General features: G+C 44.9%; 2 protein-coding genes across 6 annotated transcripts in view; one reads left to right on the forward strand and one right to left on the reverse strand.

Moving 5' to 3' along the window:
• Window positions 1-13,553, forward strand: part of NSD1 (nuclear receptor binding SET domain protein 1) — a 143,926-nt gene extending 130,373 nt beyond the window's left edge. The window contains exons 19-23 of the mRNA XM_052644077.1: window positions 1,446-1,562; window positions 2,824-2,965; window positions 7,356-7,462; window positions 9,305-9,509; window positions 11,265-13,553. Of these exons, the coding sequence (XP_052500037.1) occupies window positions 1,446-1,562; window positions 2,824-2,965; window positions 7,356-7,462; window positions 9,305-9,509; window positions 11,265-12,889 (2,196 nt within the window). The 3' untranslated portion in view covers window positions 12,890-13,553. The remainder of the gene's footprint in view (window positions 1-1,445; window positions 1,563-2,823; window positions 2,966-7,355; window positions 7,463-9,304; window positions 9,510-11,264) is intronic.
• Window positions 13,554-16,061: 2,508 nt separating this feature from the next.
• RAB24 (RAB24, member RAS oncogene family) lies at window positions 16,062-21,133 on the reverse strand. Of its 5 annotated transcripts, XR_008199720.1 has the most exons (10): window positions 20,596-21,133; window positions 20,444-20,512; window positions 20,158-20,236; window positions 19,995-20,062; window positions 19,805-19,904; window positions 19,556-19,606; window positions 19,365-19,417; window positions 19,007-19,253; window positions 16,395-16,598; window positions 16,102-16,234 (listed from the first exon to the last, which is right to left on the reverse strand). XR_008199720.1 is itself a non-coding variant. In XM_052644078.1 (9 exons), exons 1-9 carry the CDS (start codon window positions 20,710-20,712, stop codon window positions 16,188-16,190), a joined length of 831 nt encoding a protein of 276 aa, XP_052500038.1. In that variant the 5' UTR covers window positions 20,713-21,133; the 3' UTR covers window positions 16,062-16,187. The 5 variants fall into 5 exon arrangements, 3 of the variants coding, with proteins under 3 accessions (XP_052500038.1, XP_052500040.1, XP_052500039.1); XM_052644078.1 differs by lacking the exon at window positions 16,395-16,598 and having other exon boundaries at window positions 16,062-16,234; XR_008199721.1 differs by lacking the exon at window positions 19,007-19,253 and having other exon boundaries at window positions 19,355-19,417.
• Window positions 21,134-21,156: the final 23 nt, after the last annotated feature.

Genomic DNA, 21,156 nt, shown 5'->3' on the forward strand with positions numbered 1-21,156 from the left:
CTGGAACTTGTAGTTAAGAGAATAGAAAGAGTGTGATACAGGTGTTAATCATCAACTAATGAAATAAAGTTTATTTTTACTGAGAGAAAAATATGTTTGGGTTCATAGAACATGAAGGGAAAGAGGATTAGGTCTTCTCTATCGAAAATGCAGTAACATCTTCAACTTGAACCTTGGAAAGACCTACAAATTTCTGATAAATAGATAGTATTATACAGTCTCTGAGTAGAATAAACCATATTTGACATTTGAATGTAATAAGTCTTATTCTGGTTATATTTTCTGAAGAATTTTATTGAAGTTTATTTCTAGGAAAGGAAGTGAATATGAGTTGGTTGGTCTCTTTTAGTCATTTGCTGAGTAACTATTGTATGTCTCCTTTGTGCCAGGCATGTTGCTGTGTGATGCAGTGTTCAGTAAGAAAGACATGTTCCATACCTAAAGTTTACTTTATAGATGGAGAGAGATATTGAACAAGTAATCACTCACTGTGGAAGCACAAAGGGTTCTGTAGGCATGTGACGAAGGGCCTGAAGCTAGCTTATCTCTGAGAATATTTTAAATTGAGACTTGAAAGATAAATAGTTGTTGGCTTAAGCTGGTGGAATATTTTAGCATTTCGGGTAGAGGGGACAGCACGTGAGAAAACGAGTATGACCGTAGTATAGTGAATCATTAGGACAGCGGTGTGAAATGTGGATGGGCAGTAGGCAGGCCATGTTCCATGAAAACAGAATATAGTTTAGGAAATTGACTTTTAGGCTCTTAGACAGGTAAAGGGATAAACCATTACAGTGGAGCTTTAGTTTACTTATATCAATTTTGATTGATCTTAAGGTGAATTCCAAGTTTTCTGCTGTTGGCTGTGGTAGGAGTGAGGAGATCATTCTTATTGTTTAATAGTTGAAGCATCATATTTATGTTTTATCTTGAATAAGTGAAGTGAAAGTGTTAGTCACTTAGTTCTGTCTGACTCTTTGGGACCCCATGGTCTATAGCCCCCCAGGCACCTCTGTCCATGGAATTCTCTAGGCAAGAGTATTGGAGTCGCCATTCCCTTCTCCAGGGGGTCTTCCTGATCTGGGGATCAAACCTGCTTCTCCTTCATTGCATGCAGATTCTTTGCCTTCTGAGCCACAACCTTTGTTAAGTACAAAAGTACAGAGTGAAGTCACTCAGTCATGTCTGACTCTCTGCAGTTCCATGGAGAAGCCTACCAGCCTTCTCCGTCCATGGAACTTTTCAGGCAAGTGTACTGGAGTGGGTTGCCATTTCCATCTCCAGGGGATCTTCCCAACCCAGGTCTCCCGCATTGCAGGCAGACACTTTACTGTCTAAGCTACCAGGGAAGCTTTTGTGAATCTGTCACTTTAATTTTTTAAAAATAAGGTATACCTATGAACACAGTTGGCACTTTTTGCCATTTAAGTAATTTCTCGTTCCAGGGTGAATTTGTGAATGAATATGTGGGTGAGCTAATAGATGAAGAAGAGTGCAGAGCTCGAATCCGTTACGCCCAAGAACATGATATCACTAATTTTTATATGCTAACTCTAGACAAAGTAAGTAATGGAAAGTGCTATTCCCACTGTTATAAGCTTGGTTTAATCAGTGTTGTCCCAGCTATTCTGTGTAGGCACGTCATATACTGCATAAAGCAGTGTCTTTCTTCCAGGTTCATAGGGATTAAGGTCCTGGAGTTGGATAAGGTTACTCATTTCTAGCTGTATAGCCATGGGCAAAAGGCACTAAAACTGCTTTTCAACTGTCCAACATAAGTTTGGGATGAGTTCTTTTAGTGTTTTTCCTATAAGATTAAAACTTGAAGCCAGAAAAATAAATAATAATTATTTTACTGTTTATTTTACAGATTGAAACACTGATTTGTTAATATTTAGTTAGTGCATTGAGAAAGTCATAAAAATTGACTATAGAACTCATCCTACAAACCCAAGTCAGCTATCCAGTTATTGGAATTTCTGATGAATTGTGTTTCATTGGTGTCTAGATTTATATTTGGGATTTTCTTGTTCCATATGTCATTTCCAACATGTTTCATCTTTCGTTTTTAAATTTTATTATTTTTAAAATATTTTATTGAAGTATAGTTGATTTAAAATGGCATGTTAATTTCTGCTGTACAGCAAAGTAATTCAATTATACATATACATATGTTTTTCCATTATGATTTATCACCAGATATTAAATATAGTTTCCTATGCAGTATATAGTAGGACCTTCTTCTTTATGGGATTTATTTCTAATTCTGGCATCCTAATGCATTTTGTTTCTGTGTACACTGAGATTCCTCTTTGTATGTTAGTATTGGGTTCTGTTAGGTTTCGCCCTGTCTCCAGCTGTTATAATAGACTTTTCTTAGTGTGAAACTTTGTATTTACCTGGTTGTACTTTGATGGTTTGTGAGATCCTCAGCTCAAATGATCCTCTGATCATTTGGGATTAGGTCTGGATGTCATTATTAAAATCTTAGGTGATTACTAATGTATGGCCAGGGTTCAGAAGAGGATACAAGAAGCTACTGCTTCTAGGATGGTGGTTCTCAAACTTCACAGTAATCCCAGCCACCTAGAGGGCTACATACATAGATTGCTGGGCCTCAGAGTTCCTGCTTTAGTTATCTCTGAAGTGCCACCAAAGACTTTGCATTCTTAGTGGATTCCGAGGTGGTGATACTAGTGCTAGTCTAGGCACTACATTCTGGAAGAGTCAAAGTTTACCAATAGGAACTCCAGCTTGTTAAAATACTCTAATTTTACTCAGTAATAGTGGAGGTCTGCTGAACAGCGTCTCTTGGAATTCTAGGACCGGATTATTGATGCTGGCCCCAAAGGAAACTATGCTCGATTCATGAATCATTGCTGCCAGCCTAACTGTGAAACACAGAAGTGGTCTGTCAATGGAGACACCCGGGTTGGCCTTTTTGCCCTGAGTGACATTAAAGCAGGTAAGACTCATTTAAGGATTTTGGAACCAGGACTAGGACCAGTTTTTATTATCTAAAAACCCCATTTGTCCTGTAATCCAAAATGAGGCTGCAAACCCCTGGGGACACAAGGAGACTATCTTGGTGGTGCCTGGCGGGTACCAGGTCTGTTCTTACTGGTGGTGGAATGGTAAGACACATGTAACCTAAGATTTATCATTGTAGACATTTTAAAGTGTGCCGTTCAGTGGCATTTCAGTCCATTCACATTGTGGTACAACTGTCACTACCATCCATCTCCAGCACTTCTTCTTTTCTTGAACTGAAGATACCCATTAAACAAAAATACCCTCTTTCCCCACTCCCCCAGCCTCTAGTGACCACCATTTTACCTTTTGGGTCTGATTTTTTAGCTGTTCTAGGAATCTCATGTAAGTGCAGTCATATAATACTTGTTTTGTTGTGACTGACTAATTTTATTTAGCATGATGATTTGGGCATGCTCTCCAAGCACACCATGTGGCTTGCGGGATCTTAGCCCTCCAACCAGGGATTGAACCTGGGGCCATCACATTGAAAGCACTGAGTCCTAACCACTGAAGTGCCAGATAATTCACTGTATGGTTTTAAAGGAATAAATTTCCAGACCTTTCTGTAACTTACATGAACTCCATAAAAATTGGGCTGCCTTAAAAATCAGCAGCCAAGGTCTCCTTTCACAGCTGACTTTCATCCGTTTTGTAAACCAAATAGCCACCTCTCACCCATCTGAATTTTATGGTTTATGAGCCCAAAGCTAAGAAAAAAAAAAAATCTCTCACCTCTTGGGTGTCAAAGAACTGGACATTTGGAGAATGCACTTTTATGTTGTGGCTGCCCTAGATGCCCATGCCTCTGAGAGTTCAGAGTGAAGAAGTGAGGTTGTTGTATTCAGCACAATATTCAGATGTTTAGTTAAACTGAAAGTACATCTGGTAAGGCTGAGAGGTTTGAACGTAAACTTACATGATGGATATTTTTCATAAATTAAAGCAACTTAATATTTAGTGTCAAGGTTTTTATGAAAAATTTTGAAACATATTATATGACACACTCTAAATTTTTTTTTAATATTTAGACTTATGTAAAGTTTGAGTGTAAGGATATACCTAATTTTTCAAAGTAAGTTTTTGCAGGAATACTAGCAAAGCGTTTTAAGATCACTCTCCCAGGTGGTGCTACTGGTAAAGAATCCTCCTGCCAGTGCTGGAGACATAAGAGATGCAGGTTCGATCCCTGGGTGGGAACAAGCCCCCTGGAGGAGGGCATGGCAACCCACTCCAGTACTCATGCCTGGAGAATCCCATGGACAGAGGAGCCTGGTGGGCTACAGTCCCTGGGGTCGCACAGAGTCAGACACGACTAAGAGACTGAACACGTGCGCATGCACACAGTCTCTCTCTCTGCTACCCCCTCCCCCCTCCCACCTCAAAATGAGACTGGCCTGAGTAGGGTTTTTTTTCCTCTCATCAAAGCAGACTTCACTGGTGGAGCGCCTGGCGGCCCCGCGCCCCTGGGTGCCCACCCTGTGCTCAGCGGGCGACCGCTGCGGCGTTGTTACCCTGAGTTCTGGCTTTGCTATTGTTGCACCTTGGAGGGCAGCTCTCGGCTTGGGCAGTTCATAATTGACAGTAGCATAGTCCAGTGATTCTCAAAGTGGAAATCCTATATAAGCCCAGTCAGTGTTATCCATGTTTACCTCAAGAAGCACTAATCAAAATAAAGAGTAATTTGGTCAGCCTTTTGTCTGTTGCCTTTTTTTTCATCTGTAGACAACCTCTCCTTTCTTCTCCCCCCTCCTCCCCTATATATTTTTTCTCTTTAATTTAAATATACGGCTGCCCAGGAGTCTTTTAGGCTCCTAGAATTTTAAAATTTGACAGTTTTCCTATTTTTATAATTGAGCCACTAGTCCTTTCTCCTGTTTTGCATTGCTTCATGTAAGGTATTTAATGATGAAAGTAACACTATTTGAGCATCACTGTGCACTTGTGTTCTGCTGACTAAATGAAACTGATTTTTAAAATCATAACGTGTATCAGGTTTTTAGAATGGATGGCTTCAGTGTAAATTGGGTAGATTTCTGATTTGTAAGAGGAATTATCAACTGAATGCTGTTAAGAGCTACTGTTTATCAGATGCCAAACTTTGTTCCAAGCTTGCTATTTAATCCTTACAAAATGAAAGTGAAGTTGCTCAGTTGTGTCCAACTCTTTGTGACCCCATGGACACTAGACTCCTCCATCCATGGGATTTTCTAGGCAAGGGTATTGGAGTGGGTTGCCATTTCCTTCTCCAGGGAATCTTCACGACCCAGGGATCCAACCCAGGTCTCCCGCATTGTCAACAGACGCTTTACTGTCTGAGCCACCAGGGAAATCCAGTCCTTACAAAAGTACTATATATTACATGTTATCATACCTGTGTTATCTGCATCTTTTGACCTTATCTCTCTCTCAGTCTTTTGTCTGTTTTTCTCTCTAATCACCCTAGGGGAAGAAGGGGCAGTGTTCCTCTGTATTAATTACTCCAATGTTAGTCATATGCCTTCAGTGCTTATCTCTGTCCTGACTGCTTTTAGTGCCACACTTCCACTTCAAACTTAAGTCTGTGTCTGTGGGGATAGCCTGTTCTACCTTGTGCAGCCACAAATTTCTCTGCTTCTAGTGTTGTGTGGGAACTGACTGACCTTGTTCCTGTCCTCCCAAACTGCAGGGCTATCTTCCATGTGTTGTTCTCATTCCTTGTTTATCTCTTCTCCAGTGCCGTTTGAAAGTGAAGTCACTCAGTCATGTCCGACTCTTTGCGACCCCATGGGCAGTAGCCTGCACCAGGCTCCTCCATCCATGGGATTTTCTAGGCAGGAGTACTGGAGTGGGTTGCCATTTCCTTCTCCAGGGAATCTTCCCGACCCAGGGATCGAACCCAGGTCTCCCGCATTGTAGACAGACAGCCAGGGAAGTCCAGTGCCCTTTGTTCTCCCCTGACATTGCAGATATCTGTATTTTGGACTCTTCTAGAATGGCTTGCCTGTGTGCACACTGATACCTTCTGATTAACCCCCTCCTGTAGTTTTGTTTGTGTAGTGGATGCTGAGTGAGCAGCAGGTAATAACAAGTATCCTGCTCTTATACTTGTGTATTTGATTGAGTTGCATTGTAAGCCCATTAAATTTGTGAAAATTCAGCTATATATTCAGAAAATTTTTAAAAAGGTTAGTGTGAATAAAAGTACCCATCATTCAGTCCAGTAAGTTCACAGTGGGTGTGAGAGGTTAGATGTGACCTGCTGACACCCTGGTTAGTCTTGGTTCCTCCAGGCTCTTCACAATGTGAACCTCTTAACAGGCCACAAGTAATTCTAGCATTCGTACCATTCAGATTCCAAAATAGAAGCTGGCTGCTTTATAATTTACTTAACCAAATTTAAGGAATAATGATCTCTTTCCAATATTAGATGAAAACCTATATTTATTAATTTCACTGATAGAAGATATATCATTCTGCAGTGGGAAATCTTCCTCAGTTTTGACAGTTTTAACTGAACAATTATCACTTTGTACATTAACGGTAAGCCATTACCCCTACCCAGGGACAGTCTCATTGTATATTTCTGTAAGATTCTTCTGTTTGTTAGGCTTTCCCTAACACACTTTGATTTTGAATGTTTGTGTGATTTATTTGCTCTCAATTTTGATGAAATGCACTTACGAGAAAAAGGGGAATTTTTGTATGTTAAATTTGTAAATCTCCTATTAAAGTTGACAAATTCCTGTTGTGTGCATTATGTCATTCTCAGTAAGCTTGTTAACTGCATTTAGCAAATGGACTCTTAGGCTCAGCTCACCCAGGTAGACTGTGGTGTAACTGGGATGTAAAGCCAGGGCTTAGGTCTTGTTGTCTAGAGTTCCTAATACTATTCTGTATTGACTTGTCTCTCGAGTGCTGCCAGGTAAGATGCTCACTTTGGGACAGATGACAGACAGGCTTCCTTCACACTTAGCTTTCACAGTGCCTGGCACATCAGTGCATAAATTGCATTTAGTTGTTTTTGGTAATAATATAATTAGAATCTGAATGGTTAGAAAAAAAATTCAAAACAACTTGGGTAACACCTCGATGATAAAAATTGTTTTAAGTATTACTTGTTAGGTCATGTTTTTCTGTTGTTCAGTTATGTTAGTTGATTAATATTGTTATTAGATTCAAATTCATTAATATGTTACTAATATAGTGGGATTAAAGTTAATATGTCCTTTTATTCCTCTTAAAAACTAACCTTGTTCTCTTGGAAGTCTGTATCCTTTGTGGTTAATACAGAACTATTGTAATTAAAACTATTGATACTAATATTTTCATGGTCTCTTATGCAGGCACTGAACTTACCTTCAACTACAATCTAGAATGTCTTGGGAATGGAAAGACCGTTTGCAAATGTGGAGCCCCAAACTGCAGTGGCTTTTTGGGTGTAAGGCCAAAGGTACCTGTTAAACGTTTGCATCAAGGATAATGGTGTGGTCATTTCTCCCTAACCTGTTGGCAGGACTGAGTAAGAAGATGTCTGTTTGAAATGATGGCATTGAATATTTGTCAGTAGGGACACTGGCAATTTAAGCATTCTAATAACCAGTTTGGTAAACTAGAGAAGGTCTTTGGGTATTGTTGAAGTGTTCTGAGTAATCTGACTTCTAATTAATGATACCTTTGAAGCTAAAAAAGATGTAAAATAGGAATCTATAAGGTAGGTTACTTCCCATATCTCTATTGGTCTTAGTCAATCTTACATTTGCTAAGAAACTACTTAGATTCTCAGTCTGTCTTTGTGTCTTTCTTTTTAAAGATATTAGAGAATCTGATATTGAATTTAAGATTCTAAATGTAGTATAAGATTATAGATAAACATAGGACCCTTATTTTTTTCTTAACCCTTAATCTTTTTTTTTTAACATTTTATTGTGTATTGAGGTATAGCTGAATAACAGTGTGTACGTATAAGAACCCTTAATCTTAACCTTGTGCCATGTAACAGAGTATAAACTTTATTGTATCTTATGTCCTGTTTTTTTATGTATAAGTTAACTGAATTATAATTCTATATCTGTTAAAAATTGTTCATAATTCATAGATATTATTTAAAAATACTTTCTTGCTGTTACATTATTTTATTAACCATCATTTTCAATGACTGTTAAAGTTTTTATATATTGGATGAATCATAATAGGTGAATATCTGGATGCTTCCTGAGTTACTCTTATCATAAGTAACAGCATGCTGAAAATTGAAGTTTAACTTTGATACAAAGTACACGGTGACTCCAATTGGGTATTTATTATACATCTTTGATAGTGAAGTCAACATTAAGAACTGAAAAGTGAAAATTAGCATGAAACTATTTAATAAAAGGATTATTTTGACCTATAATACATGAAGAACACCCAGTAATCATTCTTTTATCTATTAAATAAGAAAATGTATATTGGATTTTGTTTTTTGTTCTCTTGGTTGGTTAAATGGTCCTGTTTCTTAAGATATTCAGTGGATTTAGTCCCTGTAAATTAAAATAGTAACAGAATTTAATGGTGTTTGGTATACTTGGGATGTCTGTTTCTGTATCCTTAAGGTCTGTGTAGCACTTCACAGGTGAATCAGTGAGAGAGAAATTTGAGAACAGAAGTTTAGAAATGGGAGGAGATCACTGTGGGCTGGCAATAAACTGGATTGGTCCTGGATGTTTCTAGGCCAAGGTAAATACTGTGATGAAACCATGCAGTTTGGTGGCCGCATGTGGGCTGCAGGGAGCAGAGTAGACCTGCTGGCTGCTCCAGGGTCTGTCTTGGCAAGTGGTGGATATGAACCTGAACTGACGTAGCTAAAAATGCAGAGACCACAAATTAGCTTTCTGGAAAGCTAATATGAGCTGGAACATGGTTCATATGAAGAGCTCAGTGAAGATTTGTTGAATAAATTTAGAAATGTGTGTGACCCAGAGAAGTCTTCCTTAATTTTGAAATTAGACAAACTTAAGAATAAAAATAAAACGTATCATTAAAGGATGATCTTTAATACCAGCCTTGTGTGTTAACATGAAGCAGCATATTTCTGTTTTATTGCACTCAGGTGGTAGGAGTAGTTGATGTCAGATACACTTAGTGCTACCATTTATTGGGTACCAGTGATATGCCCTGTGCCTTTTTCTGCATTTTCTTTTATCTTCACAATAGTCTGTGAGGACTGTCTTTCCAGGGGAGAGTCTGAAGTGCAGAGATTAGTTAACCTGGTCAAGATCATACAACTAATGTGTCAACAATATTTGACCTCTAGAATCAACCCATTGCTACAGAGGAAAAGTCAAAGAAATTCAAGAAGAAGCAACAGGGGAAGCGCAGAACCCAGGGTGAAGTCACAAAGGAGCGAGAGGATGAATGTTTCAGCTGTGGGGATGCTGGCCAGCTCGTCTCTTGTAAGAAGCCAGGCTGCCCCAAAGTTTATCATGCAGATTGTCTCAATCTAACCAAGCGACCAGCAGGTTGGTGCCAGAATCCTTTTAGAGTTCTCTTTGTTCTCTGCCAGAATTCTCAGAGCCCTTTGGTCTTCCCATGTGTATATTCAGGGGTGGTATGATTCATGTTCTCACTATCAAAGTAAATGACAACAAAGACTGTAGGGAAGGGAACAGAAACTCACTTGCTCCATGAAGCATTTTATGTTAGTTTATCCTCCCACCAGCCTGTAAAGATGAGGCCTTTTTACCTTCCCATGTTCCAGATGAGGAAACTTGTCACATTAAAGCATATAGATGCAGGGACTGGCTTGAAAGCCAGAAGTTTTCTGACTTTAAGCCCACTACATCATGTTCACTCTCTAGAGAAAGAGACGCTGAGAAAGAGTGGAGCTTCTCGGTGATTATAGCCCCTCTCTGGCCCACTTCCCTCTGAAAGAGATGCAGTTGTGTTAGTAAACACAGGAGAACCTATGCAAGCAGGTGTGGTACTCAGAAATATGTGGCTGGAAAAATTGTCACCAGTCTTTGGATGATCATTTGATGTTAGAGGAGTTCAGGGATTCGGGTGTGCTGTGTATTTTAAACAACAAAAGTGAGAAACTATTCTGGGTGACTCGCACCGTTGGTGGCCTGCTTCTGGGAACTGCAGAGAGAGAACTTTGGGTTGGGAATGAGAGGAGTTTGTCTGAAAATTAGCCTTTCTTCAGTATGTGGTTGCCAGGATAATGAAATAATAGAAACTGAGATAGCTTGGGGGCAAGGCCATAACACTGATTTCAGTGCCAGGAAGTGGAGAATTGTTTCAGAAGCAATTACTCGGGGTCATAGCTGGCACGGGTTGTGATAGACCTCATCTTGCCAATTCTAGAGCCAGGAGTGAGCTCTAGCATAGTTCACTTGGAAGGAGCTGGGATGGAAACAGCTGTCCATGTCAGAGACTCTGGTATCATGAAATGAGGATAAAAGAGAACAGCTTAGGTTGGCTTTGGGTCTTTTCTGTTGATTCTTTGTTGACTACACAGATTAAATTTGTTCTAATTTCCTGTTTTAATGTTGAGCAGAGATAAATATGTTTCCATTGTTCACTGTGTGTATCTACTCCCTATTCCTAGTAACAATGAAGTAAGCAGTGTAATTGGCTGATATTTTCCCCCTAGAGTTAAATATTTAAAGGCTATGTAGCACCAATGGAATTTGTAAATATAGAAAAGTAACATGTTCACATTCCATCTAAGGGGAGCTTTGGGTTTGGTTTTGTTGCTATTTCTCTCCTTGTTGGAATTAGTAGAAATCAGGCAGAGAACTCCTTGGTGGTGGTGGTTTACCGACTGCTGCCTTCCGCAGAGAGTTCGTGCCTCTTGTCCATATCCCCTCCCTCAGCATCTGGGGTTTACTTTCTGCAAAATGTGTAAAAACAACAGCCAAACATTAAGTCACAACTGAGTATCAATTAAAAACCCAGTAGGTTTTGTTTTGTTATTGTTATTTCTCTCCTTGTTGGAAGTAGTCATAGAAATCAAGGTTTACTCCTTGGCTGTTGTTGTTTACTCCTGCTTGGTTTTAAATTGATACTTAGTTGTGACAATATTTGGCTGTTATTTTTACACATTTCACAGAAAGTAAAGCCCAGATCCTAAGGGAGAGGGTGTGGGTGAGGGGCACGATCTCTCCACAGGAGGCAGCAGCTTGCAGTCACTTCTTTGACTTGGTTCCAGAGCTGTGGCCTGTCTCAGGCATGTCTTGTTTTCCTCAGTTTGTGTTTCACTTCTGTGTTTTTAGGGAAATGGGAGTGTCCTTGGCACCAGTGTGACATATGCGGAAAGGAAGCAGCCTCCTTCTGTGAGATGTGTCCCAGCTCCTTCTGCAAGCAGCATCGGGAAGGGATGCTCTTCATCTCCAAACTGGATGGGCGTCTGTCTTGTACTGAGCATGATCCCTGTGGGCCCAACCCTCTGGAACCGGGGGAGATCCGTGAGTATGTACCTCCTCCAGTACCACTGCCTCCAGGCCCAAGCACTCACCTGGCAGAGCAATCATCAGGAGTGGCTGCTCAAGGGCCCAAGATGTCGGACAAGCCATCTGCTGACACCAACCAGTCGCTGTCGCTGTCCAAAAAAGCTCTGGCAGGGACTTGTCAGAGGCCCCCGCTGCCTGAAAGGCCTCCTGACAGAACTGACTCCAGGCCCCAGCCTGTAGATAAGGTCAGGGACCTTGCTGGGTCAGGGACCAAACCCCAATCATTGGTATCCAGCCAGAAGCCATTGGACAGGCCAACTGCAGTGGCAGGACCAAGACCCCAACTATCTGACAAACCCTCTCCAGTGACCGGCCCAAGCTCCTCACCCTCAGTCAGGTCTCAGCCACTGGAAAGACCTCTGGGGACAGCTGATCCAAGGCTGGATAAATCCATAGGTGCTGCCAGCCCAAGGCCCCAGTCACTGGAGAAAACCCCTGTCCCTACTGGCCTGAGACTTCCACCGCCAGAGAAACTGCTAGTCACCAGCGGTCCCAAACCCCAGACTTCAGACAGACCCCCTGACAAATCCCATGTCTCTTTGTCCCAGAGACTTCCACCTCCTGACAAAGTACTGTCAGCTGTGGTCCAGACCCTGGTAGCTAAAGAAAAAGCACTGAGGCCCGTGGACCAGAATACTCAGTCAAAAAATAGAGCTGCTTTGGTGATGGATCTCATAGACCTAACTCCTCGCCAGAAGGAACGGGCAGGTTCACCCCATGAGCTCACACCACAGGCTGATGAGAAGATGCCAGTGTTGGAGTCAAGCTCATGGCCTGCCAGCAAAGGTCTAGGACAGATTCCACGAGCTGTTGAGAGAGGCAGTGTGTCAGATGCTGTCCTTCAGCCACTGGGCAAAGCAGCGGCCCCTTCAGAACACTCCTGGCAAGCTGTTAAATCACTCACCCAGGCCAGACTTCTTTCTCAGCCCCCTGCCAAGGCTTTTTTATATGAGCCAGCAACTCAGGCCTCAGGAAGAGCACCTGCAGGGGCTGAACAGACCCCAGGGCCTCCCAGTCAAGTGCCAGGCCTGGTGAAGCAGGTGAAGCAGATGGCTGGGGGCCAGCAACTACCTGGACTCGCTGCCAAGAGTGGGCAGTCCTTCAGGCCTCTTGGGAAGCCCTCCCTCTCCACGGAAGAGAAGAAGCTGGCAACCACAGAGCAGAGTCCCTGGGCCCTGGGCAAGGCCTCACCAGGGCCAGGGCTCTGGCCCATGGTGGCTGGACAGACACTGGCACAGTCTTGCTGGTCCTCCGGGAGCACACAGACACTGGCACAGACTTGCTGGTCTCTTGGAAGAGGGCAAGACCCTAAACCAGAGCAAAGTACACTTCCAGCTCTTAACCAGGCTCCTTCCAGTCACAAGTGTGCAGAGTCAGAACAGAAGTAACACCAGTAAATGCCACGTGACCAGACCAGCCTCCCCCAGGGTTCTTGGGGAAGGGAAAAATCTTTTTCCCTCTTAAAAAGAACAGACCCCAACACTTTTCCACTGTTATTCTTTCCTTATATCCCAGCATTCAGAACTCTTGTGACATTAGCCAGTGGGGGGGCTTGTGGTTGTATGAGCCATGTATGGAAGTCCAAGTGGGCCCCAGCCAAGGAAACAGACAGGCTCGGGTCTCTTCCCCCCAACCTTTACTCATGGTGAACTTGAAATAAAAAGTCCACTCTGGAGTCAAGCATGGGATTCAATTCCACTGGTCAGGTTGGAAGGTAGTAGGGCTCTCAAAGCTCTATCTAATCCTGCCATGCCCCACTGAGAGTACCTGATGAATCCTTGGGAGGAACTAATACCCGTTCAAGTCGGTGGTGATTTCTTGAACATCTGTGTGTGCTAGGTGTGGTATCAGTCACTGGCAGGAAATATAGAGATAAATAAGACCTGATCCCTGTGAGCCTAACATGCCTGCCTGGGTTCTCAGGTTGTGTTTAAAGAACCTTTGACCAGGAAATAAATAACAGGAAGTTTGAGGGGCCCTGGGGCTCTGGGCTCATTTTGTAATGTCCTTTGTGGCCCCAGAAGTGGTTGTTCTTGAGTGTCTCCTGGTCAGGTGTCCCTGTGTGCGTGTGCATGCATGAAAGCTCATGCAGAGGTCTCCTCTATAGGCAGGAGGGGGCTGCACCAAAGCCAAGGGCTGTGGCTAGGCAGCCGGTGCTGCTTCTGGCTGGGCTCTGCAGAGTCTAAAGATCTGTCCGTGGTGGAGCAGTTGGTTGAGGGGCTGGGCTCTATGAGGACACAGCTTTCCCTCAATGTAAGAAGGCAATTGGCAAGCTTACCTTCCTTTTCTACAAACTTTCTTCCTTTTACATCAACTCACCCCAAGCCTGTCCCCTAAACACTCAGGTGCTTTCAGATTTCAGAGTCTCGGGCAGTAGATCTAGGGAATCTGGCAAACTCTGGGCTAGATCCACCACCAGCTCAGGGAGAATGCCAGATTCTGGCGAGAAATTACTTATCTTCTGATCCTTTGCCCTCCTACCTGAATGGAGGAGTCATCATCTTCACTAGTGGATCCTATCACCATTTCTCCCTGAGAAATGGTGTGCTCCATGTTGAGAGCGCCTACCTGCTGACTTAGCCTAAGGGCAAGCCAGAACCCCTCCCCTATGACTGGCAAGATGGGGCATACAGAGCAATGTCCAGCCTAAGAGATGATTCCTCATAACTGCTGATTATCTGTTACTGCTGCCCTGAGCTGGGGCCGAAGGGCTGGGAAATCTGTTGGTGCTACCCCACCCTACCGTTCACCCAGCTCACTGACTGCCAACAGGAAGTGCTGTTTGGCCAGTTCCTTCCCATTCACCCACGCCCTCATCCCTAGACCAAACATGTTTACCTCTGCTTCGCCAATGCAGCCAGCAGCTTTAGCCAACAGGCCGTCTCCTGGCCCCAGTGTCTCCTGGCCATTTCTGTCTCTCAGTTATGGCTTTTATACCCTCAACAGGATTCTGTGTTGTCCCAATTTCTTCCTCCTGAGTTTTTATTGAGGTTATTCCTGTCACTTCTAAGGAGGGAACAATAGTTGTTTTAGAAGCATTTGCGCTTTATATAAAGATTTTAAAAAGAATTTGCTTTTATTTCCCAAAGTTTGTCTCTGGGGTTGAGACATTTGAACTCAGGCAGAGACAAGAGGCTGGGCAGAGCTGCCCTGAGTTTAGGGGCCTATTCTTGCATCTCACTTAGACCTCAGACTCTCCTCTGTAAATTCCACCTGCCTAGTTCTCCCCTTTCATCCTCTTTCTTCCCACATCATCAGAGAGGAAAAGCTCTTTGTTTAAGAGGAAGAGAAAACAAAGCATCTTATTTTCTTTTAAAAAATTTTAAATCATGGAAAAGATATTTTTAAAGAAATCCACCCAAAACATTAAAGTTCATTATATTAAGTATTTATCATGTGTGAGAATAAGTATATAACTGCAGCTAGTAGGTCCCTTTGCCTAACCTCTTAGGTTGTATGAGTAGGATTTGCTTGGTGCCAGTCCTGTGCCCTTTTTTCTCCTGTCATCTGTAGTTGTGATCAGAAAAAGATAACCGCACTGCGCTGTCAGAATCTCTTTCCACTATGTTGTGTGTTCAATTACCGTAGCTTTTTGTTTCATGAAATAAACTGTGAATTTTTTTGGGGGGGTGGGTATGCAGGCTATGTAAAATTTTTAAGAGGAGAAGTCTGATCATGAAGTAGCTTCTCTGATACAGGCTTTGGTAGGTAATTGACAGCCACTCTAGATGTCTCACAGGACAGGAAGGAGTGAGGGAAAGGTGGACCACTCTGTGGTTTTCAGTTTTCCATTCTCCATCATTCACTGGAAGCTTCCTTCCAGACCTGCCTAGTAAACAACTTCTGAACTGTGCTTGGATTGGGGGAGGCAGGGTAGTTCTTTAAATGGATGGACAGCCAGCCAGAGTTTTGTGAGGGCCATTGAAAGATTCTTAGATTGATTGGAAACTAGACATTCAACTCAGGCCCACTAATAGCATTTGATACTAGATTGTTAACATCATGAAAGCAGTCACTGCACAATTAGAAGCAGAGTCAGAAAGACTTTTGGAAAAAGAGACTCTTGCATGAAAGGGGGGTGGCGACCTTGCCAGCCTTTGGGGATTTTCCTGGAGCCTGTACTGAGACCTTTTCTCCAGGGAGTGTGAATTGGCAGTTAACAGGAAATCTACTCTAGAAACTCCTGATCTTTGTGTAAGGTGGTATTTTGGCATTTGGCCAAGTGCTTCTAAATCAGGATCTCAAGAGTCTGCCTCTAAGCTGGTTCCCCAGGAAGCCTTTCTGAGGAGGAACCCATAGCTTCCACAAGTAGCTAGAGAACTAATACCTCCCTTAGCCCTATTCAGAAGAAAATTATGAAAACTGTTGAAATTTTTATTCAAAGCCTCATTTGCTTCTCTACTGGAGCAAACCCATTCTCATAGCAAAATAGTTGTTGCTACAACAGCATTTAAGTTTTTTTAAATGTCTGTTTCCCCCTGAAGTTACTGAGTTTGAAGTGATTTAAATCACTGTGTTGATACTCTTCTGAACAACTACCAAATCCACATCTTTAGCATTGATATAAATAATTGTTTTATTCTTTACATTCTCCACCCCACACTACAGTCAGGGCATGAAGTGCATCAGCGATCCTTTTCCAGGCTTGGCAGCATCTACTCACTGGAGCTGGACTCGCACGTTGCCTCATGAGAACAGAGTGGCAGGAAGGAAGTTGGTCCTGGCAGCTTCCCCTGTGGAGAAGAATCAGGAGAGCACTAAACGTGGATGGATTTTATTTTTTGCATCAGCTCCTATAAAAAGTGGGTTTTCTCCAAGGCTTTTTTGGGGGGTATGTCTTCATCCTCTTGGTATCTGTCAACCAGGAGGTCAGAGTTAGCCCAGTGTCCTCACCTCTCTGAGATCATGGCAGGAAAGGAGGTGGGACAAGCCCCTGTTCCTCCTGAGTAATGACTGGGCTGTTCCATGTGTTCGACATTCCAGATCATTTAGAGCTCAGTAGCTGCTGCATGAGACTCTCATTGACTGTGGCCCGTCAGCTCTCAGCTGAGCTTCCTAGGGCTAGTGTAGCGGGGCCAGAGGTTGCTACAGTGTAAACTGAAAAAAGAACAGGTAATTTGCTTCGTACACACACAAAAATGTAATGATGGTGCTAATTTCCTCGTAAAAATAAGCACTGCCAAGGGTTGAAGGACTGGTGACTTCAGAAACCTAGATTCCTGTTTGGGAGGAAGAGATCTCATGTCTTAGTTTCCTCGAGGTTCTGTTAGGAGAAGGTAGAGCCTTGGTGAATCCTGCACCTGACCCTGGGGTGATCCAGTGCAGTCCAGAAGCGGAAGACACGCTGTCTGCAGATGAGGGAGTTCTTTGAGTTTCTCAGGGCTGTTGTTACCTTGTCCACAGCCTCCGTCCACACTGCCTGAACAGGATGGTAGAGAGCTCCAGGTGTGGGATCTTCCTCAGATACCTTCTGCCCCACTACCTCTTCACTCTCATGGGAGCACCTCTATTGCTTATGAAGACTAAGGATATTATTTCTTAAGGAAGTGGAAAGAGTTTATTTTAATTAGAAATTCACAGCCTGGGCAGAAACATTTCCTATCAACATAAGCAAAAATAGCACATGTGGTCCCTTTTCTAGAGCTACTTTCCCGTGACTCTCAAAACATCAGGCTCTTTAGGGGCTTCAGGTATAACACCTTGGAAATCCAGCAAACCTTTGTAGATAAGAGGTGAGCCCAGGGAGCAGGAGCAGAAATGATCGGTTCTGGTGCTTTAGACTTGCAGGGTTGGGGCAGAGAACAGGCAGTCTCCAGGTCTGAGATGCGTGCTGCCTGTGTGCATGTAGGTGAGAGTGTTGAAGATGGGCGAGTGCAGCACACAGGAGCTCATGGAAGAGCAGCTTTCTAAGTCTTGGCAAAAAAATTAAGCTGACAATGAGAGATCTCTTTATATTTTTAAGGGGCAAAAGGGGGTGTCAGCTGAGGTCCATCACTCTTTTTGCCCCCCTTCACCCCAATAGATTGTCAGCGGTAAGTGAAACTCTTAGTGAAAAAGAGGGGAGCCTGTGCTAGGAGTCCCCATAAACATGTACTGTAATTCTTTGTATATAGAAAAAAAATTACTGTAAAGTAAAGTTTAACTTTACTCTTATGGCCCTTGCCCTGTGTTTTGTTTTGTTGTCCGTGGGGAGATAGAGCCTAACAGGAGGGAGGATGGGTGTGGCGTGAGAGCAGAAGCCAGACTCTGAGGTGGTTCCCAGATGGGGACACGGAGCTGAGCCCTTCCTCTAAGCACCTCATGGAAGTGGTGTGGGTTTCCTCCCAGTAGCCACTGCTGTCAGAATGTCTTTCTGCCACTTTTGGAAGTGGCTGGTATCAGTCTCAGTCCCTACCCAGGAGGCCTCCATCACCCACACAAGAAGGGTATTTTGAGGAATTGGTTTTTAAAAAGGAACTGGAACCAAAGCACTTTTCTGATCATGAGTCTAGCCATCTTGGCTAAGTCTTTAGTTTTTTTAGAGGCAGGTGCTAAGCACTGCAGAAGACCCAGCCCAGGCCTAAAATGGGATAGTGAGGCAAAGAGGCTGAGCATCCCATACCAGAAAGGGCGGGCTGCTCTAATGCTTCTAATGTGAAAAGGAAAGGTCAGTCCTGTGTACAGTAACATCTGGTTCTTCTGAAGTATCTTGACATCCAAGGCCCAAAAATAATACTTTCAGGGAACCCTGGAAATCACTTCCCTTTGTGACTTTGTCCTAAACTTCCTGCCCCAGGAAAGAATAGGGGAAAACAAGCATTTAGTCCTACAGTTAACATTCCAACCATACTCTTCATAGTCTTGAACTAGGTACTAGGCACCTCATTTTAAAAGGAGAACACAGCCAAGTTTGAGTCCCTTTTCTGGGTAGTTAGAGCCCAATCTGGATCTCTAAGACCTTTCTAAGTCTTGCAGAACCTGTAATTTGTCTACTATTAAGCCACATTATAGCATGTTGCTGGGAAGCTTAGGCTCTGAGCCACAGGGATGACTCACAGACCTAGACGTGACAGAGGTGCAGTAGAACCAGCCAGTCGGAGGCAGAAATGCTTGACCCTTTGATCTCTGGATACCACCTGAGTGCCTTTCCAGTTCTTAACACCAAGAAGGAACCATGTGAGCTTTGCACTGCCCCAACCCCCGCTTTTCACCCTATCTCTGCCCCCACCAAAGAACCCAGCAAGGGCCCTTTTGCTTCTCCATTATCTCAGCTGCAACCCTAGGGTGAAGCCACTTGGTTTCCAAAGGAAAATAAGACCTGAGAAGAACCCTGATTATAGGAAGTGAGGCCAACCAGGTGGCCCCAGAAAGTCCTAGGTGTCCTGACACCCAATCCAGACAGCAGGGAAAGGGGTTGAGTGTAATTCACAGTGCATTGATTTTATTTACAAATCAGAAGCCATTTAAATATCTGTAGACACAACTGCTGTCCAGGGCAGAAGCCTGGGGTCCAAGTCAGCCCTTACCCTCTTTGTGCCCATCAGTCAGCCCCAATGCTGTCTCCGCTCCATGGGCCAGCACAGGCAGGTGCCACCTCTGCTGCCACGGGGACCCAGGTAGCTCAGATGTTTGATCATCCAAGCCCAGACAAGAGCTAGGTCCAGCCTCCCTGGGGGAATCCCCCCCCCCAGGCCAAGTGAGTGGTGACTCAGTGATGACAGCAGTTGTAGAAGTAGGGGTTTGCCTTCTGGCCCAGGTCCACGCCCTTGTCCTCTGTTAAAGAGAGAGGTGGTAGCTCAACATACTGTCGGGGGGTGGGGGTCAGGTGCTGTGGGCCTGAAGGGAGTCTCCACAGGAGCTAAGGAAGGACACACCTGTCATCACCTGGAAGGCGGCCACACTGACGTAATCCTCGGCCACTTTCTGGAAGAGCTCGTCTGGCAGGAAAAAGGGCGATCAGTGAGGACCAGATGCTAGGAGCCCAGGGATCCCATAGTAACCCAGCCCTCTGGGCTTTCCTCTGCCTCCTTTGTTGCCCCTGTGTTTTCTGCTGTGAGGCCTAGGACAGCACTCACCCACACTCTGGCCTGTCTTGCTGGATGTTTCAAAGAGCTGAGCTTTGATATCTGTAAAGAGAAAAGACTAAAGCCTCATACCTGAGAATTAGGTGGGCACAGACTAGCAGCACAGGGACTCTTCTGAAAGATGCAGGGAGGCCAGAGAAAGTCTTCCTGTGGGGGATCTTGCCAAGGCAGCCCCCATTTTCTGTGACCCACCCAAGCAGCCCCTTCCCTCCCCAACCCAAGGAGCTAAGGAGCAGCTACTGTCTGCATAGTCCTGAACGTCGTGGAAGTCCACTCGTCGCCGCCGCCTGTCCTCCTCCAGCAGGTCACTCTTGGTGCCACACAAGTAGATCTGACAGCCCTGGAGCAGAAGACAAGGTCAGGGTCACCTCCCTTGGACCACCAGACCGCCAGCCCCTGCCTGGTTTTCTGGTGAGGTCAGGCCACCTACCTCCTCTAGGTTGCGCAGTTCCTTCACCCAGAACTTTGCCCGTTCAAAGCTGCTGCTGTCTGTCAGGTCTTGGTGTGGAACACAGGAAACACAACGCTGTTCTATAAGGCCAGCCTGGCACCCTCCCCTTCTTGTTTGAGCAACAGGCCAAAACTCTTCTTACCATAGCAGACGATGGCAGCCTTGGCGCCCCGATAGTAGATTCGGCTCATGGCCTCATAGCGCTCAGAGCCTGCTGTGTCCTGAAGGGCAGGGGGAGGCTCAGCCCTGGCCTGAGTTACGGAGCTATACTCCCCACGACTTCAAACTAATATCACGTCCTCCAGACCCCTGTTTTTAAATTGGGGTCTAGAGAACAGAAGCCCCCGTGAGCCCACAAGTCAGTACAAGGCAGGAACTACGCCTCCTCAAGAGTGGGTTTTCCCAGGTTATGTGCCCAGAGAACTTACCCAAATACCCAAAGTCACCGTCCGGTCTCCGACAGACATCACCTTGGCTACGAAGGCGGCCCCAATGGTCTGCAACCAAGGGGAAGCGATCAGAGCCTCGCGTGTCGGCTAGCCCCCTCCCACCCGTGCTGGGCCCCGTCGGGAGCACTCACATTCTGATAAGGCCCCACCAGGAAGCGGTCGTGCACGTATCGCTCCACCAGGCTCGTCTTGCCCACGTACTCCTTGCCCAACATCACCACCTTGACGTCCACGCGCTGCCCGCTCATGCTCCCGGGGCCGCCTCACCCGCGTCAGGGTCCTGAGCCGGGGCGCGAGGCAAACCCGGATCTCCGCTCCGACAGGCAGCGCCCTTAACCTCAGTCCCCGACCCCAGGCGCCAACCTAAGGTTCCACACGCCGCAACGAGCTTGAGCGATGACAACGCCTCCGTCCGCCCCCGCTTTTCGGGCCCAGGAATTATCCTCCTCCTAAGAGCCTGGGACCCGGGGCGGCCTGGGAGCGCGCGGGGCAGCGCCCTTAACGGCGCCGCACGCCGCCGCCGGACTTGCTAGCTCGCTCTGCCGCTCGCTCGCCCACCTAGCTTAGAGGCCGCGCCGGCACAGATTCCCCACCGAGCCAGGGGGATCCTCCAACCCAGCGCCGGCCCGCAGCGCCGCGACTCCAGCGGTGGCGGGGCCGGGGAAGGGGAGAGAGGTGCAGGGGGAAGGAGA

Source organism: Budorcas taxicolor, chromosome 7, assembly GCF_023091745.1.
Source record: "Budorcas taxicolor isolate Tak-1 chromosome 7, Takin1.1, whole genome shotgun sequence".
In the NCBI taxonomy this organism is placed as follows: Eukaryota; Metazoa; Chordata; class Mammalia; order Artiodactyla; family Bovidae; genus Budorcas; species Budorcas taxicolor.

What these genes read in the sequence shown, in the direction of transcription:
- RAB24 (XM_052644078.1), bottom strand. Translation starts at nt 20,712, where the DNA reads ATGAGCGGGCAGCGCGTGGACGTCAAGGTGGTGATGTTGGGCAAGGAG. An exon ending in AACTGCGCAACCTAGAGGAG is followed by an intron (nt 19,905 to 19,994) that starts GTAGGTGGCCTG and finishes CTTCTGCTCCAG; the next exon opens with GGCTGTCAGATCTACTTGTG. An exon ending in GACTGATGGGCACAAAGAGG is followed by an intron (nt 16,235 to 19,006) that starts GTAAGGGCTGAC and finishes TCTTCTCCACAG; the next exon opens with GGGAAGCTGCCAGGACCAAC.